General features: G+C 41.5%; 3 protein-coding genes across 3 annotated transcripts; 2 read left to right on the top strand and 1 right to left on the bottom strand.

The window, feature by feature from the left end:
• The first annotated feature begins 469 nt into the window (after positions 1-469).
• pla2g15 (phospholipase A2, group XV) lies at positions 470-10,076 on the top strand. Its single transcript, XM_068312103.1, has 7 exons — positions 470-778; positions 2,529-2,685; positions 3,842-3,960; positions 4,136-4,234; positions 5,531-5,755; positions 7,144-7,256; positions 8,149-10,076. Exons 1-7 carry the CDS (start codon positions 634-636, stop codon positions 8,548-8,550), a joined length of 1,260 nt encoding a protein of 419 aa, XP_068168204.1. The 5' UTR covers positions 470-633; the 3' UTR covers positions 8,551-10,076.
• Positions 10,077-10,343: 267 nt separating this feature from the next.
• Positions 10,344-13,927, bottom strand: usb1 (U6 snRNA biogenesis 1). Its single transcript, XM_068312104.1, has 7 exons — positions 13,596-13,927; positions 13,322-13,461; positions 13,035-13,218; positions 11,990-12,043; positions 11,407-11,512; positions 11,080-11,160; positions 10,344-10,941 (listed from the first exon to the last, which is right to left on the bottom strand). The coding sequence occupies exons 1-7, from the start codon at positions 13,745-13,747 to the stop codon at positions 10,822-10,824; spliced, it is 837 nt and encodes a 278-aa protein (XP_068168205.1). The 5' UTR covers positions 13,748-13,927; the 3' UTR covers positions 10,344-10,821.
• Positions 13,928-14,222: 295 nt separating this feature from the next.
• znf319b (zinc finger protein 319b) lies at positions 14,223-20,742 on the top strand. Its single transcript, XM_068312100.1, has 3 exons — positions 14,223-14,712; positions 15,677-15,789; positions 15,878-20,742. The coding sequence occupies exons 2-3, from the start codon at positions 15,785-15,787 to the stop codon at positions 17,757-17,759; spliced, it is 1,887 nt and encodes a 628-aa protein (XP_068168201.1). The 5' UTR covers positions 14,223-14,712; positions 15,677-15,784; the 3' UTR covers positions 17,760-20,742.
• The last annotated feature ends 5 nt before the right edge of the window (positions 20,743-20,747 follow it).

Genomic DNA, 20,747 nt, shown 5'->3' with positions numbered 1-20,747 from the left:
ATGCCATGTTATTATGTTAGATGCAAACATAATGTGAAAACTCAGCTGCATTTAAGGAGGTTGGGTTCTCTGAATGTTGTCTTGTTGTTTCTGCAAAATACACAGTTATATTATTACAGTGTCTGTCATATTCTTTTAGAATTTACCACTGTTTTTATTGGGTAAAATGCGATTACAATATTTTGATTTGATTCATATACTGTATTTATGGACGTCTATAAAAAATCCTACTGGAAAAAAAATACCCACATACAGTAGTTTATACAGCTATACATCATAATCTGCTTTAGAGTCACTGAACACATAAACTGCATTTGAAAAATTTCTACATAAAATTCTTACAAACAGCACATGTGGGATGATCCAGAGTCACAATTCAACCACTCCTTTCGCCTCCGATTTGAATCTGCGCTCGATTATTAATACCTTGATTCCAAAAATGACGTCGTCGGGTGAATTACTCTGCAATCCGATCCTCGTGATCTATGTACGTCCGTCGTGAACGTGTGAACGTGTGAACGTGTGGCTCAGTATCACACCAGAGGGCTTCAAAAGCCAGCAGACAGATCGCTGCAGATCTGTTTTACACGGAGGAGACGGACATGGTGTCTCTGCTATGAACTATCAGGAACCATGGCGGCTTGGTACCGGATGACTGCCCTCTGTTCTCTGCTCCAAGCCGGCTTGTTGTTGTTGTTGATCGGGACCAGTGGAAAACCGCTGGAGAAATGTTTCGGCGACAAGTCTTGTCTTTCCCCGAAACCTCCTGTGGTCATCAGTAAGTGTGTTGTTCACTGTCTTGGTCTTCTTCCATGTAATATATGTTGGCAAATAGTTGCGCAACTTTTCGTAAACCCGAGCAGCTCGTAAACAGCTAGCAATGGTGGACGGCTGTCAACACCGCCAGACTCCATTCAGAATTCTATCAACGCAGTGTCTACCGGCTCGTCACGAACATGTCGTAAACATATTGAGTAAGTTTTAAACCTGTACAGATACCTTTGTGTCTAGACATTAATTCGGCTGTCATATACCTCTCCAGTTTGGATACATTTCGTTTAAATTACAACTTTTTAAAATGTTTGGCCTGTCGTTCCTTGCTTCACTTTTCACCTGAACATCCGCCTGCAGCAGGTGTTGTGAACAGCGTGAGGGGGTAATTCAACCAACACACACCTGGATAACTCAAGGAGATAGATGTGTTCAGTCACATTTGGTGTTGTTGTTTTGTTTGTTTTAACTTTCTCTTCACATCACTATATCTGTGAAGATAGTTTGGCTCCATTACACTACATTACATCCATTACACTACATTACATCCATTACACTACATTACATCCATTACACTACATTACATCTCACCTTTGACCGGTGTTGTTTTCTGCTGTTGTCTTGTGAGATCTGTTTGTGTGAGAGTTGTAATCAACAGACCTCTGATCATATGACTGAACTGGAACACGGAGTGTCCTTTGGCAGCTACAGACAGTGGACTGTCATAATCCCATAATACTTTTATCTACTCTCTGCTTAATAATCACACAATTAAATGTGTAATTTCTGTTCATTTCAATTCATAGTCTTGTTTGAGAGTTGTGGTATCTCACTCAATACTAGTACTTGAAATCTCTTGTTTAATCATCTTTCCATTCCATCGCTGAAAGGGCCTTGGAGAAATCTTATCTGTGGTTGTCGAGTTAAACCCACAGTCTCACTAAATCTGTGTGCCTGTGTGCGATAACAGTCGGTCTAACTGTTTGACTTACAATCCTCTCTGATTGTTGCATTATGGTAGTGGTCAAATTAGAGAATATTACATTTGATAAACAAAAGGGTGCTATGATAAAGTCGTCACTGAAAGCGAAGTACTGTAATGACTGTTTATTTTTTGGGGGGGGGTGTGTGAGGGGGTGGTGGTGGTAATCAGTTATTGATTTACTCGGAATGCGCTGTCCGAAAATGAACTCCTGTCACCGAGGTGGAGTGACACAATCACAAATTCAAATGGTTGTCGTTGAGTTTTCATCAGCTATGTACGAGATTTTTGGTCATATTTAAAATGAAGACCAGTAAAAGTGTCCCTCTTTTAATGTTTTCACAGACATTTATTAATCATGTATATCCTAATTTGATTTTCACTATTTCAACAAGATATTCCAGTCTAAAATGTATTGTAGTCACACAATATTTTAAAATGGTGATGCAGAAAATGTCTAACCATCCTCTACAATGATTAGAGCTGTATCCACCAGGAAACATTTATCACTGTTTATCACTAGTAAATGTATTTATTACTCCACATGATCAGTTTAATTTCTAGTCCAGTTATTGACAACTTGTACAAAAAAAAAAAAACACTCAGTGGGAAGGTGGCATCCACATGAGAATAACATTGCAGAGCGACATGTTCCTGCCATTTGACTCCAATGTAACAAGGTGTTAAATTAGATGTACAGTATCCATGGTGACCTATGTTTTGGCCTGTCTCCCAGTTATGTTACAGATACACGACTCATTGCCATTTTGTGTAGTTCCAGGAGATCTTGGAAACCAGCTGGAGGCAAAGCTGGATAAACCCAGCGTGGTCCATTACATTTGCTACAAGAAGACAGAAACCTTCTTCACCCTGTGGCTCAACCTGGAGCTCCTGGTGCCTCTGGCCATCGACTGCTGGATCGACAACATAAGGTAGGACATTTACCCTGTATGGGGTACAGACACATTTAGGAGTGTCACCAGTCTTCAAAAACATGTGTGGATGTTGTCTTAATTTAGTATATTAATGTATTAAAGATGACTAAACAGGTTAAAGCACGTTTGGTCTCCCTACAAAGGAAGAACAAAAAAAACAACAACAACATGAAAAAACATGCAGCGGTGCAAATTCCAAAACTTCAAATACCTGGTCATTTGATGAGGTAGCGTGTAGATGGGTTCAATGACCTGATTGACTTTCTATGGTTATCAGTGCACACAGGATCATCTGAACCTTTGAGCCGTTAGGTATAGAAAGAAGCATTCCTTTAATGCTTCCATCAGCAGTCAGTTGAACAGATTTGTATCTCACATTCCGAATGGTGTGTATTTCAGTCGGGACTTCTTATCATTTCTTATTGGTTGTTTGAGGAGATGCTACTCATCTAGAAAATATATAGTAGACATGATATTTCATCTCAATAAGGGCGAGTCATTGCTGTAGGGACTGATTTATGAAACAGACTAAGGATCACTTTTTGATATTAAATATGACTTACAGCAGAAAATCATGTAGAGCTAAATTAATCGAGAAACCTTATATATTAGATTTTAGGACCAATATTTACTATTTATTAGCTTTTTTAGTAACTATATCACAAAAGAACAGCTCAGCAGACAAAATATTACAAGGTTTGTGTTGCACTTTCTTTTATAAGACATTTATATTAGTCTTATAAAAGAGCAGAGCAGCAGAGAATGCATGACACAGATGCAGGAACTGTTTCTTGATCGTCACTGACACGATGAACTCATCTGATGATCGGACTCCTGTGATTGTCATGTGTCACAAAGATAAATTTGTTTGACTAAGTTAACTGATTCAGGGCGACTTCAGATTTTTTTCTCACATGTTTGCTTCCTGTAAACTGAAACATCTTCTCTCACGTCTGCGTGAGCTTGAAGACCTGAGGAAGTCAAATTTAACAAACACAGAGGTAGAGCAGTGGTGACTGAAATGGGAAGTGAACCGTTGATTTATAATATAAAGTTTTTTTTGAGTGTCTATGGTTCACCACAGATGCTGAAGTAATACTAATCATAGCGTGTCTGTGTGTGTGGGTTTGTGTGTGTGTTTGTGTTTGTACAGACTGGTTTACAACAAGACCACACATTTATCCTCACCCCCGCCTGGTGTGGAGATCCGTGTCCCAGGATTTGGTAAGACGTATCCGCTAGAGTATCTGGACCCCAGCAAACGCAGTGTGGGTGAGTTTAAGATTAAAAACCAGTTATTTAAACTTGCTGGAAGAGATCAAAATGTTTTTGTTTCTGAAAATGTCCCCATCCCACTTGGTCTAAACAGAACCTCACCAGAAATAGACAAACTACAAATAAAGTATTGTTTTACTCTGCCTTCTTTCTTTTTCATGTTTGTGCCTAGGCATCTATTTCTTTAGTATAGTGCAGGCGATGGTGGAGTGGGGTTACACCAGAGATGATGATGTCAGAGGGGCGCCCTATGATTGGAGGAAAGCCCCCAGTAAGGAGCTGCGCGCACACACACACAAACCCACACACACACACACACACACACACACACACACACACAAAAGTAATTCTACGATGAGGATGACTAATAAAATCATTTTGGTTATTAGGGATTCAGTAGGTCTCGTGATCACACTGGTAAGACTTGTTTGGCTCGTCTAACTTCGCATTGCAATCTGTGCTGAGATTTTAAAGGCACACACAAACTCATTTCTGACGTTGCCTTCTCATTTGAAATGCTCCCACTGTCGAGGCCGTCCACCTCGCCGAATAACGTGGTCTAAAGTTGTGTTGCCAGAGACGGAAAGCATTTGGCTTCTGTAGACCAAAGTAGCAGCATGTGCTTATGATGCAGCTCATGAAATGAAATGCAGAAGAACTTTTTTTTAAATGAGCCTGCACGTATATGAGAATTGAGATAGTGATTTTATGGCTAATGATCCTGCCGCCCTAGTGGACGACTCCCTACTTCTACAATGTTTGGGTGATCCTAGTGTTCTGACCCGTCGTACTGTTGTTTGATTTTGAAACACTTCTTCTCAGCAGTGAAGTCAGAATGAATGAGAAATAAAGCGGCGACCACATTTCTGTCCGTGTCATGCAGATTGATCAACAGTTCAACAGTTTTGCAGCGGAGACTCATCCTTACTCCGCCCTTGTTTGTTCACACTGTCTGAAACAATGGCATTGTGACTGATGTTTAAATAGCAATCAGTTGTTGCACAAGTGAAAGAGCACTGCTCAGTGTCTATGTCATGTTTTGCAATTGCATCGTGTGGCACTTTTCAAACAACAATTATTTAGCCATTGATCTCATCCTCTACTCAAGCTTTTCAACTTTAAATACGTCAGATGTGTAAATTTATGGATGAAAACGGACCCTTGCAATACCAATAATAAAATACTGGACATAAACAGTTTAAACGACTCAAACACACTAAGATATGTTACCCTAAGCAAACTATTCCCACTACAGAACATGTAGAATGTAATAAAGAGAGGATTTTGATCTGTCTTTTGCCTTTTCCACGTTACCTTTAGGTGTCATTGGCAGGCAGCGGAGTTTAGCCTTTGATTCAACTTGGGTCACCAAAAATATTTTGCTCTAATTATCATTTTGACATCATTGAAACATCTGGTTGTCTGATCATGTTTGTAGTGTCAACAGTAATGTTTAATAATGCTGCTGTATTATGACTGTACAGCAGTGGTGACATGGAAAGGTGGGGATTTTCAGAGCATGGCCAGTGTTGCTTACTCTCCTTCTTCTGTTTATTCTTTTAATCAGATGAGAACAAAGACTATTTCTTGGAACTGCAGAAGATGATTGAAGAGATGGCGAATAAGGCTGGTGGGCCTGTGGTCCTCATTGCTCACAGCATGGGTAACTTGTACACCCTGTACTTCTTGAACAACCAGCCACAGGCCTGGAAAGACAGGTACATCAAGGCTTTCGTCTCTCTGGGAGCACCGTGGGCAGGGGTGGCCAAGACTCTCCGCGTGCTCACCTCTGGTAAGTAATGGAACCACTGTTATGTGACAGTAGAACCGTTGTAGTGTTCTTGCTGTTATCATGCATTATGCCTCATATTAAAGAAGAAGCACTCTTCTCCCTTCTATGCAAATGTTTCAATGGAAAATGAGAACGTCGTTTCTCCACTGACATCACATAAAGGGATCTCAAACATTAAAATGGAAAATATATACAGCAATTTCTTGGATTAAAAAAAATGAAATTGCACACAGTAGTGTAGTTACATTTTACTTTAAAAATCCATACTCAGATCCATACAACAGTTGTGACAAGTGATTTAGGAAGCAATAGAAATGTTGGAAATAAAAGGCAGTGGCAGCAAGGACCACAAGGATCTGTTTTAGTACTGATATTTTTTTATGTATTGCATTAATATTGGTTGGTGTGCTTCCATATCTATGCAGATGACACTATGGTCTGTGTGGTCGTGTCTCCTGATGCAATGTGTAGTGAATGAAGTAACTTAACATTGTGTTTTCGATATAAACACGTTGATGTCACAGAACTTTTAAGTGAGACTTTTCAAAACCTGATTCTTGTATCTGTTACTTGAAACAGAACTAAAACATGTGGTGATGCTTTCATTTCCCTCCAAACCTCTGGAACCCCCAGATGATCTGAGAGGAACTAAAAGTGTTGATTTTTTTTTTTAAAGCTGAAATCTATTCAATCTGGCATGGATTGAGTGTATTGTAATTTTTTTTAACATTCAGAATCATCACATCATTTTACTGTCAGTCATTACTATATGTTCTACTTTATTATGGTTATAATTTGAATATTTATTATTGTGTGAGAAAAGAGGATGCAGAAGACAGGATTAGATGGAGGCAATTGAGTTGCTGTGCCGACTACTGAAGGGAAAAGCCGAAAAGGAAAGAAGATAATTGTAAAATATACCTATTTGGTATCTCACTTTTTTTTATGGTTCTCTATTCTCCTTCCATAGTTTTTGTATGTGTTATCTCTTATTCTTTGTTTTTCCTATCCTCTTCACCGGCGTCTGTGGCTGTTGTTTGGTCTCATCGTACTTCAAAACTTCTTTTGTTTCATCAGTGATTTGCACAGCACCTGGAAAGGTGTGGGAATTATATGAAAGATGCTAAAAAGTAAAGTTGTAAAATCGTGTGATTTTAGCTCTGTTATAAGGCGGGTTGTTACCTGAAGGGAGGATTATGTCTTATACAAAAAAAACAAACAAGCTGGAGTACAGAAAATAAATATTTTAAACAGTTTTGCCGAATATAATGTAGTGCGTGTGGAGCATCTGTCGTGCAAACAAAAATTCCGCAGGTTTTTGGTCTGTGGATGGAAATTTTCAGGTCTGTTTCAGTTCCGTTTTACATGATTCCCTTTTCTGCCTCCAGGTGATAATAACCGCATTCCCGTCATCAGTTCATTAAAGATTCGCTCCCAGCAACGCACTGCTGTCACAACCTCCTGGATGCTCCCCTATTCCCACTCATGGCCAAAAGATCAGGTGTGTGTGTGTGTGTGTGTGTGTGTGTGTGTGTGTTGTGCATGTGTGTGCTTGTACACATTTACATTTCACCCTGTGTGTGTTTCTGTCATCCTTACCCCTCTCTTAGTATTAAGACACAAGCAGAATTTTTAACATTAAAAATTACTTTAAAGGCTGCACCAACACCGATGATCCGTTCATATATTATTTATTTCTGTGGCTGCTACTTTGTAAAGTATTCTTTTTAAACTGTTTTGGTTTGGTCTACAGTTGTAGATCGCCTGTTGAACATGAGAATTAGAATCAGAAAAGCTTTCTTGCCGAGTATGTTTTGCACATACAAGGAATTTGACTTTGGTTTTTTGGTGCTCAACAATAAATGCATTAGAAGACAACATCAAATTACTACTGAAAACAAGTAATAGGTAAATAAAAATATGCATTATAAAATGGTATAGAAGTGTGTTGTGAGTAATAAGAAACCACTGACATAGTGCAGGTGTAATGGTGAAAATTAGAGAAAAATAACAATTGAAATGGTTCAGTGTCCATGTGCAAAATACAGGATATGTGAAATATAATGGTCTTGCTTTAGCAGCTAATTGTTTGTGGGAGTTTGTTTCCTTCTGGAGTTGGTGAAAAAAACAGCCAAAAGGATGATGGGATATTGGACTTCTTTTAGTCAAGTAGAAAACACACAACTCTTTGTGTAGGCAGCAGTTTTCTAGCATTTAAGTCAAAACACTTCAGGATAAAAAATGTCCCCAAAGTCGCTAAAACTGCATTAATACATTAAAGACAAACCTGGTGAACAGTTGTTGCGGAGGCTGTAAATATACTTCACTGCCAGCCAGCAGGAAATGGTTCACATCAGAGGACTCAAACAACTTGGAATTATTTTTCCCTCCAGGTTTTGTTGCAAACGCCCGCCACAAACTACACTGTGCTGGACTACGAGCGCCTCTACGCAGACATCGGCTTCGTGGACGGTTGGCTGATGCGGCAGGACACCGAGCCGCTGGTGGCCGACCTCACGCCCCCCGGTGTGGCCGTCCACTGTTTGTACGGCAGCGGCGTCCCCACGGCTGAGGCGTACCGCTACTCTGACAAGTTCCCCAACGTGGAGCCCAACGTGACGTTCGGCGACGGGGACGGGACTGTGAACCTGCTCAGCGCCATGCAGTGCAAGCGCTGGGTGGGGCAGCAGAAACAGCCTGTGGCAATGCAAGAGTTGCCAGGAAACGAACATGTGAACATGTTGCTGAACGTCACGACCGTGGCTTACATTAAAAATGTGCTGTTCTCCCCGTGAAGCTGGGAAGAAATTGAGAAGATGACGACGGGTAACGTTTAAACTCCACAACCCACAGCCATACAAGAGAGTCGGACATGGAGTGACTCTCCTGTGTCTGAACAAAAACCGTTTGTGCTATATCTGCTACACTGCTTAAGAGAAAACAGAAATGTTTTGCTACAATTTCAAAATCAAGGTTTTGGTTAATTTTATAGCTGTGAATATAAAATGTGTTAATGTCAGGTTGTTTACTGCAGAGCCTGAATACAGACGCTTTTATATTGATCTCAGCCTTTAAAGATATTTTAGTTACTGAATTCATATTGTGATATATTTATATACAATAACCAGGGATATACTATGTGTGCCACTGTCTGAGTAATTTGTCAAAGTTGGTTCTTTAAATTAATGTTGTGAAAGAGATTTACAAACGCCTTTGACTTCAATGCTGTGTAACGTAATGGTAACAAACTCAGATTTTTACGTCCAACAAATCACATAATGTAGTGTTTGGTAGATGTTCAAATTATTTAACGAACCAAAAAAAAAGACCACCAAATCTTACTAGAATAACTTTTTTTTTTGTTGTCATTTGATCACATGATTTTGTTTTCGCTTACAACAGAGATGTTCAATGACGTAATTAGATGATTTGTATGATTCATGTTCCATGAGGCGTTTGCTGAGGGACTAGAACCATTCACAGGATACGGTAGTTGCCATATTGAAACCATTCATGGAGGAACCGGCTGTATGTAGTCACTGAGTTTGGTCTCACATGATGAAGAGCATAAAATATGGTTTAAAGCTCCAGAAAGCTAAGTATTCTTTGTTTTTTTCCCCCTGACGTAATCCTGTTTGGTTGTACGGTGAAATACATTTTTCTAGATCTCTTTATCAGCTTTTACTCAGTTTTCAACCACTGCCTATGTTCTTCATCGTGAAGTTTACTCAGTACAGTAGTACAAAATTAAAATTGGCTTGTGATTGTTTTCTGTATCAAAACACCTGATTAGGAGATGCTGAATTTTACCTGTTGGAATGTTTTAGCACATCTGTATGATGTTAAAGTAAATTAGCTATTCTTCCGTGTCCGTTGCCACGCAGTATGTTTTTATGATTTTTTTTTTTTTTGTAATTTAAGTGCCATGACAAGCTGGATTTACATGTGGAGAAATGATGGGAGCCTTCTTTATAAGGTACAAGATTAAGATTAAATTCACTTAAATCTTCCCTCAGTGGGGAAATTCTCTTTTCAAGGTATCTTTTGTCTTGTTTTATCCTGTGTTGGACTTAGAGAGTTCTGTCTACCAAATCTTTGATTTTGTGGACGTGACGTTGACCTGAGGGAGGATACTGTGCCATCAATCCTCTGACCCTCATCTTTATCATTCGTCATCAATGTGTGTTGTCTTCTACAGAGTACATTTTTCTAATCTTTTTTTTCTTTTATTCATGCAGTAAAATTTCTCTAGTAAACCTAAACATCCACTCTATACTCCTGATCTATCCCTGAACAGTTTTCATTAAAAGCTGGAGCTTGAGGCATCTATTGTTTAATTCGGTAACCTACAGACGATTTAATGGTTGTGTGAAGCCTTACTGCCTCCTTTGTGTCAGGAAAATGACGTGACACGAGAGCTGCAAGGCTTTAAGTTGAAGCTGTAGTCTAAAGTGATGCTTGAATATTAAGTTGAATTTAAAGCAGCATTATCAACACTAAATATTTGCTGCTTTGAAAATTTATTTTAAAAAATGTTTCAGGTCTGGACTGAAATGCCTTAGGGTGTCATTGTTTGAGGGAATCTGAGCATTTTTCAGAGGTTTAATGATTATATCATTATTGTAAGAATAACTGGTACAATAATAATGTAAATAATGGTCAGACGCAGCCCTTAGTTAAGCTTGGTTCAGCTAATCACTGCCTAAAAAAAACAACTAACCCAGTCAGATAAGTTTTATTCAGATACAGTATTAAAATTGTGAAAATATTCTTCCCTTGACTGTCTTTCTCCGATAGGACACATCTGTAAGCATTGATAACAAGGTGAAGAGTCTTGAAAGATTCCTGATGGTTGTGTGGCAGTGGCAGCTGATTGGTTGCTGTCTTCTGTCGTTGTGACATTTAAGTAACCTCTGTACGGCAGCTTTCAATATGGAGAGTCCTGGATTGCAAGTCCAAAAAGAATAATTTGTTTGAACCATATGATTCAAGTCTCTATCAGTCTTTCTTTGATGACATTTCCAACTTGATTTGTACGTCTTCAGAAAAAAATCTGGCTTTGGTAATCAGGTGAAATGTTCGGGCTCAAGAGGGAAGCAGAAGGTCTTGTTTCCTGTCCTGCAGCGCAGCTCTGAGCATTCCAACCTCAGCAGAAATGGTCCTTCTTCATGATCATCAACTAGACTCTAAATGGTCAAAAATGAGAGACAAATGAACAGAAACCTGCTCGTATATTCAAATCACAATGACTACCTGACATTAATTAGAACGGTGAAATTACTTCAAATGAAACAGGGGCACACATTGATGAGACGTCCGAGTACCTGCAGCTCCTGAATGCATTCCTTCATCCGTCCTGTCATGTCTCCAACACACCAGGCCAGACTCACATGGAAAGACGGATCCTATAAAACACACATTATGAACACACACATGGTTTTATGCACTAGTTCAAATTTCTGTTTTGACAACTACATAATAAATTAGCCTCTGTATTTTAACATGAAATTACAACTATTAACATTTTTTTAATGAATTAACAAAAATTATACAAGAGAAAAGGACATAATTCTGATCACAGTAACCAGTTCACTAACAGACCACAGAGGATCAAATAGATTATTGTCTTGTTTAAATGTGTTGAAAATGACCTCATAAAAAGTGTCGAGGCGGAATTCCTTCATTGTTCTATCCACTGTTTGGACCAGATCCAACAACTGAGCACGTCCAGTACACACTTCCATCCCCAGAAAGGTCCTACAGAAGATGACACACACAAATACATTCAAAAGGGTCTAATTTAATCTTTTATCCAATTCCAAATCAAACAAACATGACTTTTTGACAACAGAAACAACTAAATAGTCTCTGCCAGTCGTGTCAACTACATGTAAAACTGAAGGCTCTGATGAGGCCAGTGCAGTGCACCAAGTCTTACCACTAGGTGGTAAACTTGGCCCAACAGCTGCTCCCATTGAGGGTTGTGATGTCACAACTCATCAGAACAACTGTTAATCATGATATTTCTTTATTTCATGGAACCATTAAAGTTGGCTCTTCTTATAAAGTTTGACATCAAATAAGTAAAAAAGACTTCGATATATTAAGATTTCAAACTCCCTACCGGCCACCAGCTATGTGCTACAAATAAAATTCACGTTGAATGTCTTCAGGGCCAGTGGCCAAGTGACGTATCTGGACTACAACAGAGACAATGAATGAACTTGACTTTACCTTGTTTTCTCAGCATTACAATAAACCTGAAGTCTCCCCCCTGAGCAAGCAAACCTGGCAACAAGAAACACAGCAGGAATGAAAATTCCTCAATCATCAGCTTCTAATAGATTTTTTTTTTCATATTTATCCTTTTTTATCTTGAGAAAATTATATTATATTTATGTCCACACAATTCTTCTATGTTTAGTTTCCTTTTGACTCATTGGTTTGTATTTCGATATAGGCTTTTTACTTTAAACAAGCAAACTTTTTTTTTTAATCTGTCTTCCTTGTTTTTACATGTGGTCTTATTATGTTTTCTAGAGAAGGATAAGCTACCTAACATGCACGGCTGAAAATCTATGTAGGCAGTGTGTCTGGTCTGCTCCTACTCCATGTTCAGGAGTTCTAAATGTTTTGAGTCATCCTTAACCTGTGGATGCAAAATTTCGCCACTGTCACTGAATGAGGTTAGTTCAATAAGTTTAATACTTCTCACACTAACATGAAAGATTTCAGAAAAACTATTCAGTAAATATGGCCTGGATTCCTTGTAAATGTCTACTCTACTGATTGCTACATGAGATTTTTTTGGCAAGTCCTTTCTGATGGTTCTCAGTTCTCGACTTATCATCAACGGTGACCGGAACTTTAGTGTGGGAGCTGTGAAACCCCTTTATCTGACATTAAATTCATTCTCGTTTGGGGCGCGACCCCCGTGCGCGACCCGTCACTCTGCCTCCCCCTACTGTTTCTTGTGTGATGTGTTACTAATTGCATGCCTACAGGCCCTTAGTGTGTTGTGTCCAGGGGCCTGTATTCAAAAAACTGTGTGTATGACTAACCAAAACATGTAACCACATGTTACATGTTTGTCCACGTGTGGACAAATAAAGTGGATTTAATCTCTTAAAACTCACTTTTTTAAAAATGTCTTTTCTGGTATTTATTGTTTTTATATTTTTAGTTAAATTATTATAGGTTTTACTGTGTGAAACACTTTGTAACTTTGTTTTTGAATATTTTATGTTAAGTTATGCATGGGTATTTGGAGCGAGCAAACCTCTTGCAGTGAACCAGACCTGCCCGGAGGCTCTGTGTGAAGGGTTGGATCCAGTGGTGTCTCAGCACCACAGTCTGGGACAGGCTCAGGTGGAACTCCTCTTGGGGACTCAGAACTACACCAGAAGCTCCTGCTACTGAGAGCAGCTCGTCCAGCAGCTCCCTGAAACCCTCCTTAGGATGGTCTGATGGGGACAAGAGACAAACACAAATGGTCAACAATGACCTGGAACTGCACTTGGGTGTCAAGCATGGTGGATGATGTGATGATCACTGTGATGGACTAACATTGCAAATAAACGTAGGTGGCCCAGTTGCCTCTCTCGTGTTGGAAGGAACGGATGCGTCCACCATGAAGGGAGCTGTCTTCAGCCTGTGGGTTCACTTCCTCTGGAAACATGGCCAACAGGCAACCAGGAAGAGGAAGTCTGAGGGGAAACATACCCCCGTATTACAGCTGGAATAGACTGAATAGTGATGGTTGCACTTGCGTTGCAAACAGCTTTAATGGGTCAAATCAGCCAAAGTAAAACAATTTCCACGTATAGAGGCCTCTAAACACCTTGCTTTAGGAACCTGCTGATCGATTTTGGTTTTCTTCATGACAGGACAACCATCGCCACCATCGTCCTCCTCGTCACTCTCTCCTGCTCCGCCTCGGGTTCGAACCGCCGCCTCTTCCTCCTCCGAGCTGCTGCTGTAGCCAACCAGCATGTCAAATCGCGTGCAGCGTCAGGACTTACCCGCCTTTCATTGTTCATCCAAGATAGTTAAATTATACCTAATGAACGTACTAAAAATAAACGTGAAGGAAACATCTTCAAACAGTTTCCAACAGGATTTTCAAACCGTTTCTACAGGTCAGATACCTCGGTTCGGCAAAATGCGCGCACTTCCGGTGTAAACAACATATTGTCACACTTATTTAAGTCCTGAGGAAACACCGTTTCACTATAATAGGTTCCTCCCCCGTCAGAGGTTTGGTACAATATGTTTACAGTACATAAACATGCAACAAATGGACAAGTGTTTATTTAATGCAATCTTGTCGTGTTAAAATAATAACTGAAATTTTCCAATTTGTCAAAAAAAAAAAAGAAACATATCTTGAAAACATTATTGAACGGTGGCATTTCCCACTGAAATGGGTCGCCACTATCCACAAAGACGTCATTATTCATTTATACCGATAGTGTGACTCACGTGTCGTCACTGACACGTTCGCTTCACAACAACACGAGCGGATGTGAAAGGGAACCCGTTCACGCGACTGTTTCACCACACAACGGCGTGAGCGCGCGCTCCTGTGTGTTGTGAGCATGCCAATTAAGTCATGGTTTATTCATGTTCCCGGGCGCGGGCAGGGGCTCACAGGCTAGCCAATAGCTAGCTAGCTATATATAACAAAATGCATTTACTTTCGATGGGGGGCATGCCCTAGAAGCAAATTAATGCGTAAGTGACGCGATAGTGTTCATGGGGTGATTTGGGGAGTTGCGGGAGCATTTATGACAGTTTTATTGACCTACCGCTCATTTTTTTGTGGCCACAACAAGAGAACATCCGAACGCAGTTTGCGGATGAGAGAACGAGTCCTACCGCTATCAGGGAGAGAAGCTAACCCACCACAGGCTGGCGTCCTACCGAGAGCCCTCGGTAGGCTGTAATGGACACCTCAGGTTTGTGTTTGTGGTGTTTCTCATCAACCGTACACGCACTGCTAACAAAATAAACGTGTAGCTGCAGCGGTTACCATTAAGGTGTCTACCCATGGTTAGCCCGCTGTCGTTAGCCCTTTTCCCGTGCCTCTTTGGCGTTAGCAAGCGGCTAGGCTAGCTAGCTAACCTATTCTGATTACAGTGATGTTCGCCCGTAGACGAAAAACGTTATGATGCGCAGACGCTGCCTTCCACCTTTTCTATTTCTCTCTCTCTCTCTCTCTCCTCACGCCAGGCGTTCAGCATTTCCATTTCTGCATAGACGGTCGTGAAACGCAATAAGCGGCTCAATACAAAAAATAAACGACTCAGCGTTTGAAGTGTGTGTCGTTGAGTGTTCACTTCCAGTGTGTTTTTGTTTTGTTTGTTTTTTTTTTGCGGTCATTGATGGTGAAAAATGCCATTTTAATTGGGATTACAGTGAATTGCACTGGAGTGGTTGAAGGCGTGTTAGCACGTTGTGTGTAGAATCCACAAATGCTCAAATTATTTACGTTGTAAAGAATGATTATGTGGTTTAGATGATTATTAAAACTGGTTCACTTCAATTGTTGTAAGTGACGTCAGATTCCCAGAGTGCAGGTGCGACAGATGTGTTGCTCAGAGCCTGGTTGTGTGGTGGGATGGACAGCTCTGTAACCAGTGAAGAGTTTCAGGAAATATTACCCATATTAAATTGTTAAATATCTCCATGCTGCGTTGAAACGGATATTAACAGGCTGCAGAAAGCTCATGGAGCAATCTTGCAAGTCAAACTTTGCAAAATTCATAAATGTTTTTGAGAATCGCGTTCCTTTTTTTCCCAGAAAGGTATACTTCACATTTGATCAATGAATGTTGGAAATGTCTGAACCCACGTCTTCATTGGTATTGATAAGTAATCTATTCATTCTTCTTTTCACTCACCTTGATTTTCATTTTACAGATACTTCTTGAAGGTCAAGAATTTTCTCCCAACCCTCCACACAGCTGTTTTCCTCTACGCTACGCTGCTCTGCTCAGTAAATCTTCCATCAGATCTTCGCGTGCTGAGATGGAGTAGGTTTTCTTGTCCACCTGGTTTAAAACACATTAGATTCTGTAACACTTTATTTAAATCTATGCCTATCCTTCTTTACGACTACAGTTGGGCCACGCCGGCTGCCAAACTGAATCCCTACAGCAGAGCCCGCATGACAGAGACCTGGCAGCAGCATGCAGTTGCCCCACCTCAAGTTGTTCACACCATCCCTTCAGGAGCCGAGAATTCGTTGGGCTGTGCTGTGTATGGCATCGTACTTCAGCCAGATTCCATGTCCTTACAGCAACAGCAGCAGCAACAGACTCAGCATGGACAGCACAACCAACACGGTCAACAGCACAGCGGAGGCCAGCAGCATGGAGGCGGGCAGCACGGTCAGCAGCCGCAGCAGCAGCACCCTGCTCAGGCCCAGCAAACCTCCCTGCAGGTAGGGGCTGAAGGAGGACACAAATGTGGGGCTTGTGGACATGATATCTCCCATCTGACCAACCCTCATGAGCACCAGTGCATGGTGACTCAGGACAGGTCATTCCAGTGCACCCAGTGCATGAAGATTTTTCACCAGGCAACAGATTTGCTGGAACATCAGTGTGTTCAGGTTGAGCAGAAGCCTTTTGTGTGTGGAGTATGTAAGATGGGCTTTTCGCTACTCACCTCTTTAGCCCAGCACCACACATCTCATAACAGCTCGAATCCAATGAAGTGTTCGATATGTGAGAAGACCTACCGACCCGGTTCCTCTGGCAGTGGCACGTCAAGCTCAAATAATCCACAACAGTCTGGCAGCGAAGGGGCGTCAACAAGCAGCAGCTCATCCATCCTCCCCTTTCCCTCTGCCCGGGACCGTCCATACAAATGCTCTGTTTGTCAGAAGGGCTTCAAACATCTCTCAGAGCTCACGCGGCACGAAAGGGTGCACACTGGAGAGAAGCCGTTCAAATGTGACACGTGCGACAAGGCTTTCAGTCAGTCGTCGCACTTGCAGCACCATCAGCGAACGCACAGCAGCGAACGGCCGTTCAAGTGCGCCGTGTGTGAAAAGAGCTTCAAGCACCGCTCACACCTGGTGCGCCACATGTATGTGCACTCGGGAGAGCACTTGTTCAAATGCAACTTATGCGAGCTGCACTTCAAAGAGTCGTCAGAGCTCCTTCATCACCCCTGCCACCCGCAGGGTTCACGCCCGTTCCGCTGTGCCACATGCGGAAAAGGCTTCAAGCGACCGTCTGACCTCCGCCAGCACGAGCGCACGCACTCAGAGGAGCGTCCCTTCCACTGTGACGAGTGTCAGATGAGCTTCAAGCAGCAATATGCACTGGTGCGCCACAGACGCACGCACAAAGACCCGAGTGACCGGCCTTTCAAGTGCAATCTGTGCGACAAGGGCTTCATGCAGCCCTCTCACCTCCTTTACCACCAGCACGTACACGGCATGGACAACCTTTTCAAATGTGCGTCCTGCCAGAAGGAGTTCAGCCAGTCGGGTGAGTTGCTCAGACACAAGTGCGGTGAGACGTCCAACAACTCACCTGACAAGCCATACAAGTGTGACGTTTGCGGCAAGGGCTACAAGAAGAGCTCGACGTTACAACGTCATCAAAACTCTCACTGTCAAGAGAAGCCTCTCAAGTGCTCGCTCTGCGACCGTCGTTTCCTGTCTTCTTCGGAGTTCGTCCAGCACCGCTGCGACCCGTCGCGGGAAAAGCCACTGAAGTGCCCTGACTGCGAGAAACGTTTCAAATACTCGTCAGACCTGAACCGACACAGGCGCGTGCACACGGGGGAGAAACCATACAAATGTGACCACTGCAGTAAGGGCTTCAAACAGCGTGAGCACCTGGCCAAACACCAGAGCACTCACTCCAGAGAGGGTCAGTTCAAGTGTGTTTGGTGTGGTGAGCGTTTTAGTGACTTGGGTTCTTTGCAGGATCACACGGTTCAACACACGGCCGATGGAGGGGGTTACCCCGTACCCCAGTGTATTTAAATCCTCTGACATTTCCTCTTCAACAAAAAATCCACACTCCTATCCTCCTGTTTATCTCTGATGGGCTACTTTTCCAGGCCACTTATCACCACAATTGCAGGACAGTCCAAGCTATTATAAATTCATTCATTCCCACCAATCATACACAAAGAATCGTGTTTATTAAATTGCCCTCAGTTATTGCCCCGACTCTGTCATTCCTTACAATGATGAAGAGGTGCTCTTATGTCCCTGTGCTTTCCTTATTCTTCTGCCCGTTTCTCTTCTTTACCTGTTTGCTCTGCTCCACGTTTAGTCAGGTGACCGCGGCCCTTTACCTGCTATTTTTATATATTCCTTCATTATTCCTATATTGTGTGCTGGGGAATCCACCAGGGGTTGATCCATCAGAACTTTATCCCTCCCACCTCCCCGTCTTTCTCTGATGATCATTTTCTCGCTTCAGTTTTCCTCTCTGTCACTCCTCCTCTTCGTGGCTCAGCCTGTCACTGTTAAGTGTCAAAAGGATGAAGAGTTTGACCAACACCTGCAATAATATTCATTTGTCTCTGGTCGGATGAAGGGATGATTTGGTAGGCTTTTGCTTTTCATCTTAAGTGCATTAACTCAGAAACGGTGTATTGGCTCTCCTGGTCCTGAACCCCCTGAGATACATTTATGACAGCACTTCCTTTTAGTGAGGTTGGGGTGCAGTGATGGGTTCCTGTGTGATGTCAGGAGAACTTGTGGCCATGTTTCTAACTTGTAGCCACATCTCTCTCAGACTTGCCGTTTTTGGCATTTAGGTTGAAATTTTAAATGGTAACAGATGGAGGAAGGCGAAGTCAATGACTCTTAGTCCTGACCCACCTCCTGGTTTTTGTGTATGACATATATTATTTATGAAGTAGCCAGTAGGCTCCTCAAACTGCGTAGAGATAAATGGTGTTATGTAGGGATTTGTTGTCCTATAGTGAAATAATTCAAATAGAAAAATATCCAGATGTACGTCTGTGTCATGGTTTTAACAGCTGCATCTGTTCCTACCAAAACACCAGTCAGAATCACCTGATCCCACAGGTGTGTAGACTAACCAACCAGGTGAAGCTAACCAATAAAACCAGACTGGTCACCACCAGTTTCATCCATCAACGGAGTCATATAGAAATCTATATTTCACAATGATGTTCTTGTCATAATCCTGCAGAGGTCGGTGCTCTGGGGGAAAGAGGCCACTGTCCAGCCTGTACATACAACAGATGTGTGTCTACTTTGTCAAATGAGTTGGAAATGTCTTTCTTAAAAATGATATGTAAGAAGAGTTTTTGTATTCTTGCTACTTTTTACTGTTTGAAATGTTTTGACAAATGCTCTTGGTTTTTTGTTTTTTGGCTTTTTTTGTAGTCCATGTGGTGATTGTGTGATTGTGTCAGTGTGTCTCAAAGCACCCTGAATGTGTGAGACTGAACGTGTGAATGTAAAAACACAATTTCAGACTGTAGAGAAATGTATCAGAAATGTTGGAGCAGACCCGCGCCTCCTTTTAATTTACACCCTTTAGGAGAGTAAAATCCACTCAGACTCTGAGTGGATTTTTACAGGAGCAAACTGCACTTTGTTTTAAATGTTGATGCTGTTCTCCTGTCTCAAATTATGTTGAAGTCAACATCTGTCTGAGTGAGTTTCTACCAGAATGAATGACACCTCTCTGCTTTGAATGCAAGGAGATTAATTTACATGTCAGCAGTGATTGCTATTTTTCGTTTGTGTTTGTCTGGGAGCTTCCCCCTCTGCCCCTCCTTCCCCAACTTCACTGTTGATTCCTGGTTCTAGTGCAGTATTACACATATTGAACACAAACCCAGGAGGAGGCCAAGGAATGCAAAGTACTTTCTTTTTTCTTTTCTTTTCTTTTCTTTTAGCCTTAAGGAGGCCACAGTGCCTGTCTTTCTTCCTCCGCTGCCCTCATCATCTTCATACGAGGTCAAATGGTCTGTTCCATCAGATGTCTTTTTTTAAATCTGGCATTATATGAAAACAACTTGGACTTAAAAGTGAACAAGTACTGTATGTTTTTCCACATTTGTTTATATTTTTATGAATATTGTTTAAATGGATATGAATATCTATACTCCTCAAGGGAGAGGGAGAGACCAGGGCCTCTTGGTTAGCTTTGGGTTGAAACTGGTTGCATTTTTTTAAAAGCACAGCTTTCATGTTGTCACTAAACTGCTCTGATCTCGACATAATGAATCACTGGAGGTTTAAATGTTAAGTAACTCCCATAAAACATTAGGAATCAGGTATTATTTGCCAAAAGGTGCAAGTAGTCCCGGACTGTTGATTTTTAAATTGGTGCTGATGTAAAGGATTGAGTTCCTCATGCAGTGTAAGGCTGACAGCTGGACTTCACATGTAGTAACACAAATTTAAGTCAGAGTTGGCAGCTCTGGTTAATTCCTGTATGGTCCTGTTTATGTCCTGTATGTTCAGACATGTCAGACATTAACAGACCAAACAGCAATTAATGGGGAAGACATTAGAGTGAAAGGAAAGGCTGCTCCTGCTACGTCATGATCAGGTATAACTTTAAAGAAACTTCTGATAGCCAATAAGTATTTCCTGTTTTTCCAAGGGGAATATCTCCTGTATAAGTGCAGAATAATAAAGCCAGCATTTTGTGTTTTAAGTCCTTTAATGGGAAAGTCCATTGATGCACCAGTTCAGCCATCATCTTCTTTCCCCTTCATTTCCAGTGAACAGCCTCGTCAGACCCTGGTGTCTTTCGCTCTCTGCATGCTTGCTGTGTTAGTTCCTGTGTTCTGTCCCTGGGAACCAGTGCTCCCCCTCCTCACAGCACTGTTCCCTACTATAGCTTTTTCAAATTGTACTGTAGTTTAAGTGAATGATGTTCAAAAAAAGAAAAAAAGTTGTGCCGACGTACAGTACATGTAAATTCATACTAAGAGTCTGTATGTATGTAGCATTCAATTACACACAGCACTAACA

The sequence above is a fragment of the Antennarius striatus genome, chromosome 4 (assembly GCF_040054535.1).
Source record: "Antennarius striatus isolate MH-2024 chromosome 4, ASM4005453v1, whole genome shotgun sequence".
NCBI lineage: Eukaryota > Metazoa > Chordata > Actinopteri > Lophiiformes > Antennariidae > Antennarius > Antennarius striatus.
The sequence above is the reverse complement of the archived record's forward strand: the minus strand, read 5'-3'. Positions and strand labels throughout refer to the sequence as shown.

Coding starts and splice junctions, on each gene's coding strand:
- pla2g15 (XM_068312103.1), top strand. CDS start 634: ATGGCGGCTTGGTACCGGATGACTGCCCTCTGTTCTCTGCTCCAAGCC. Junction 779..2,528: donor GAAACCTCCTGTGGTCATCA/GTAAGTGTGTTG, acceptor CATTTTGTGTAG/TTCCAGGAGATCTTGGAAAC. Junction 2,686..3,841: donor TGCTGGATCGACAACATAAG/GTAGGACATTTA, acceptor GTGTTTGTACAG/ACTGGTTTACAACAAGACCA.
- usb1 (XM_068312104.1), bottom strand. CDS start 13,747: ATGCTGGTTGGCTACAGCAGCAGCTCGGAGGAGGAAGAGGCGGCGGTT. Junction 13,219..13,321: donor CACCTACGTTTATTTGCAAT/GTTAGTCCATCA, acceptor TGTCCCCATCAG/ACCATCCTAAGGAGGGTTTC. Junction 12,044..13,034: donor GGTCTGGTTCACTGCAAGAG/GTTTGCTCGCTC, acceptor TCTTGTTGCCAG/GTTTGCTTGCTCAGGGGGGA.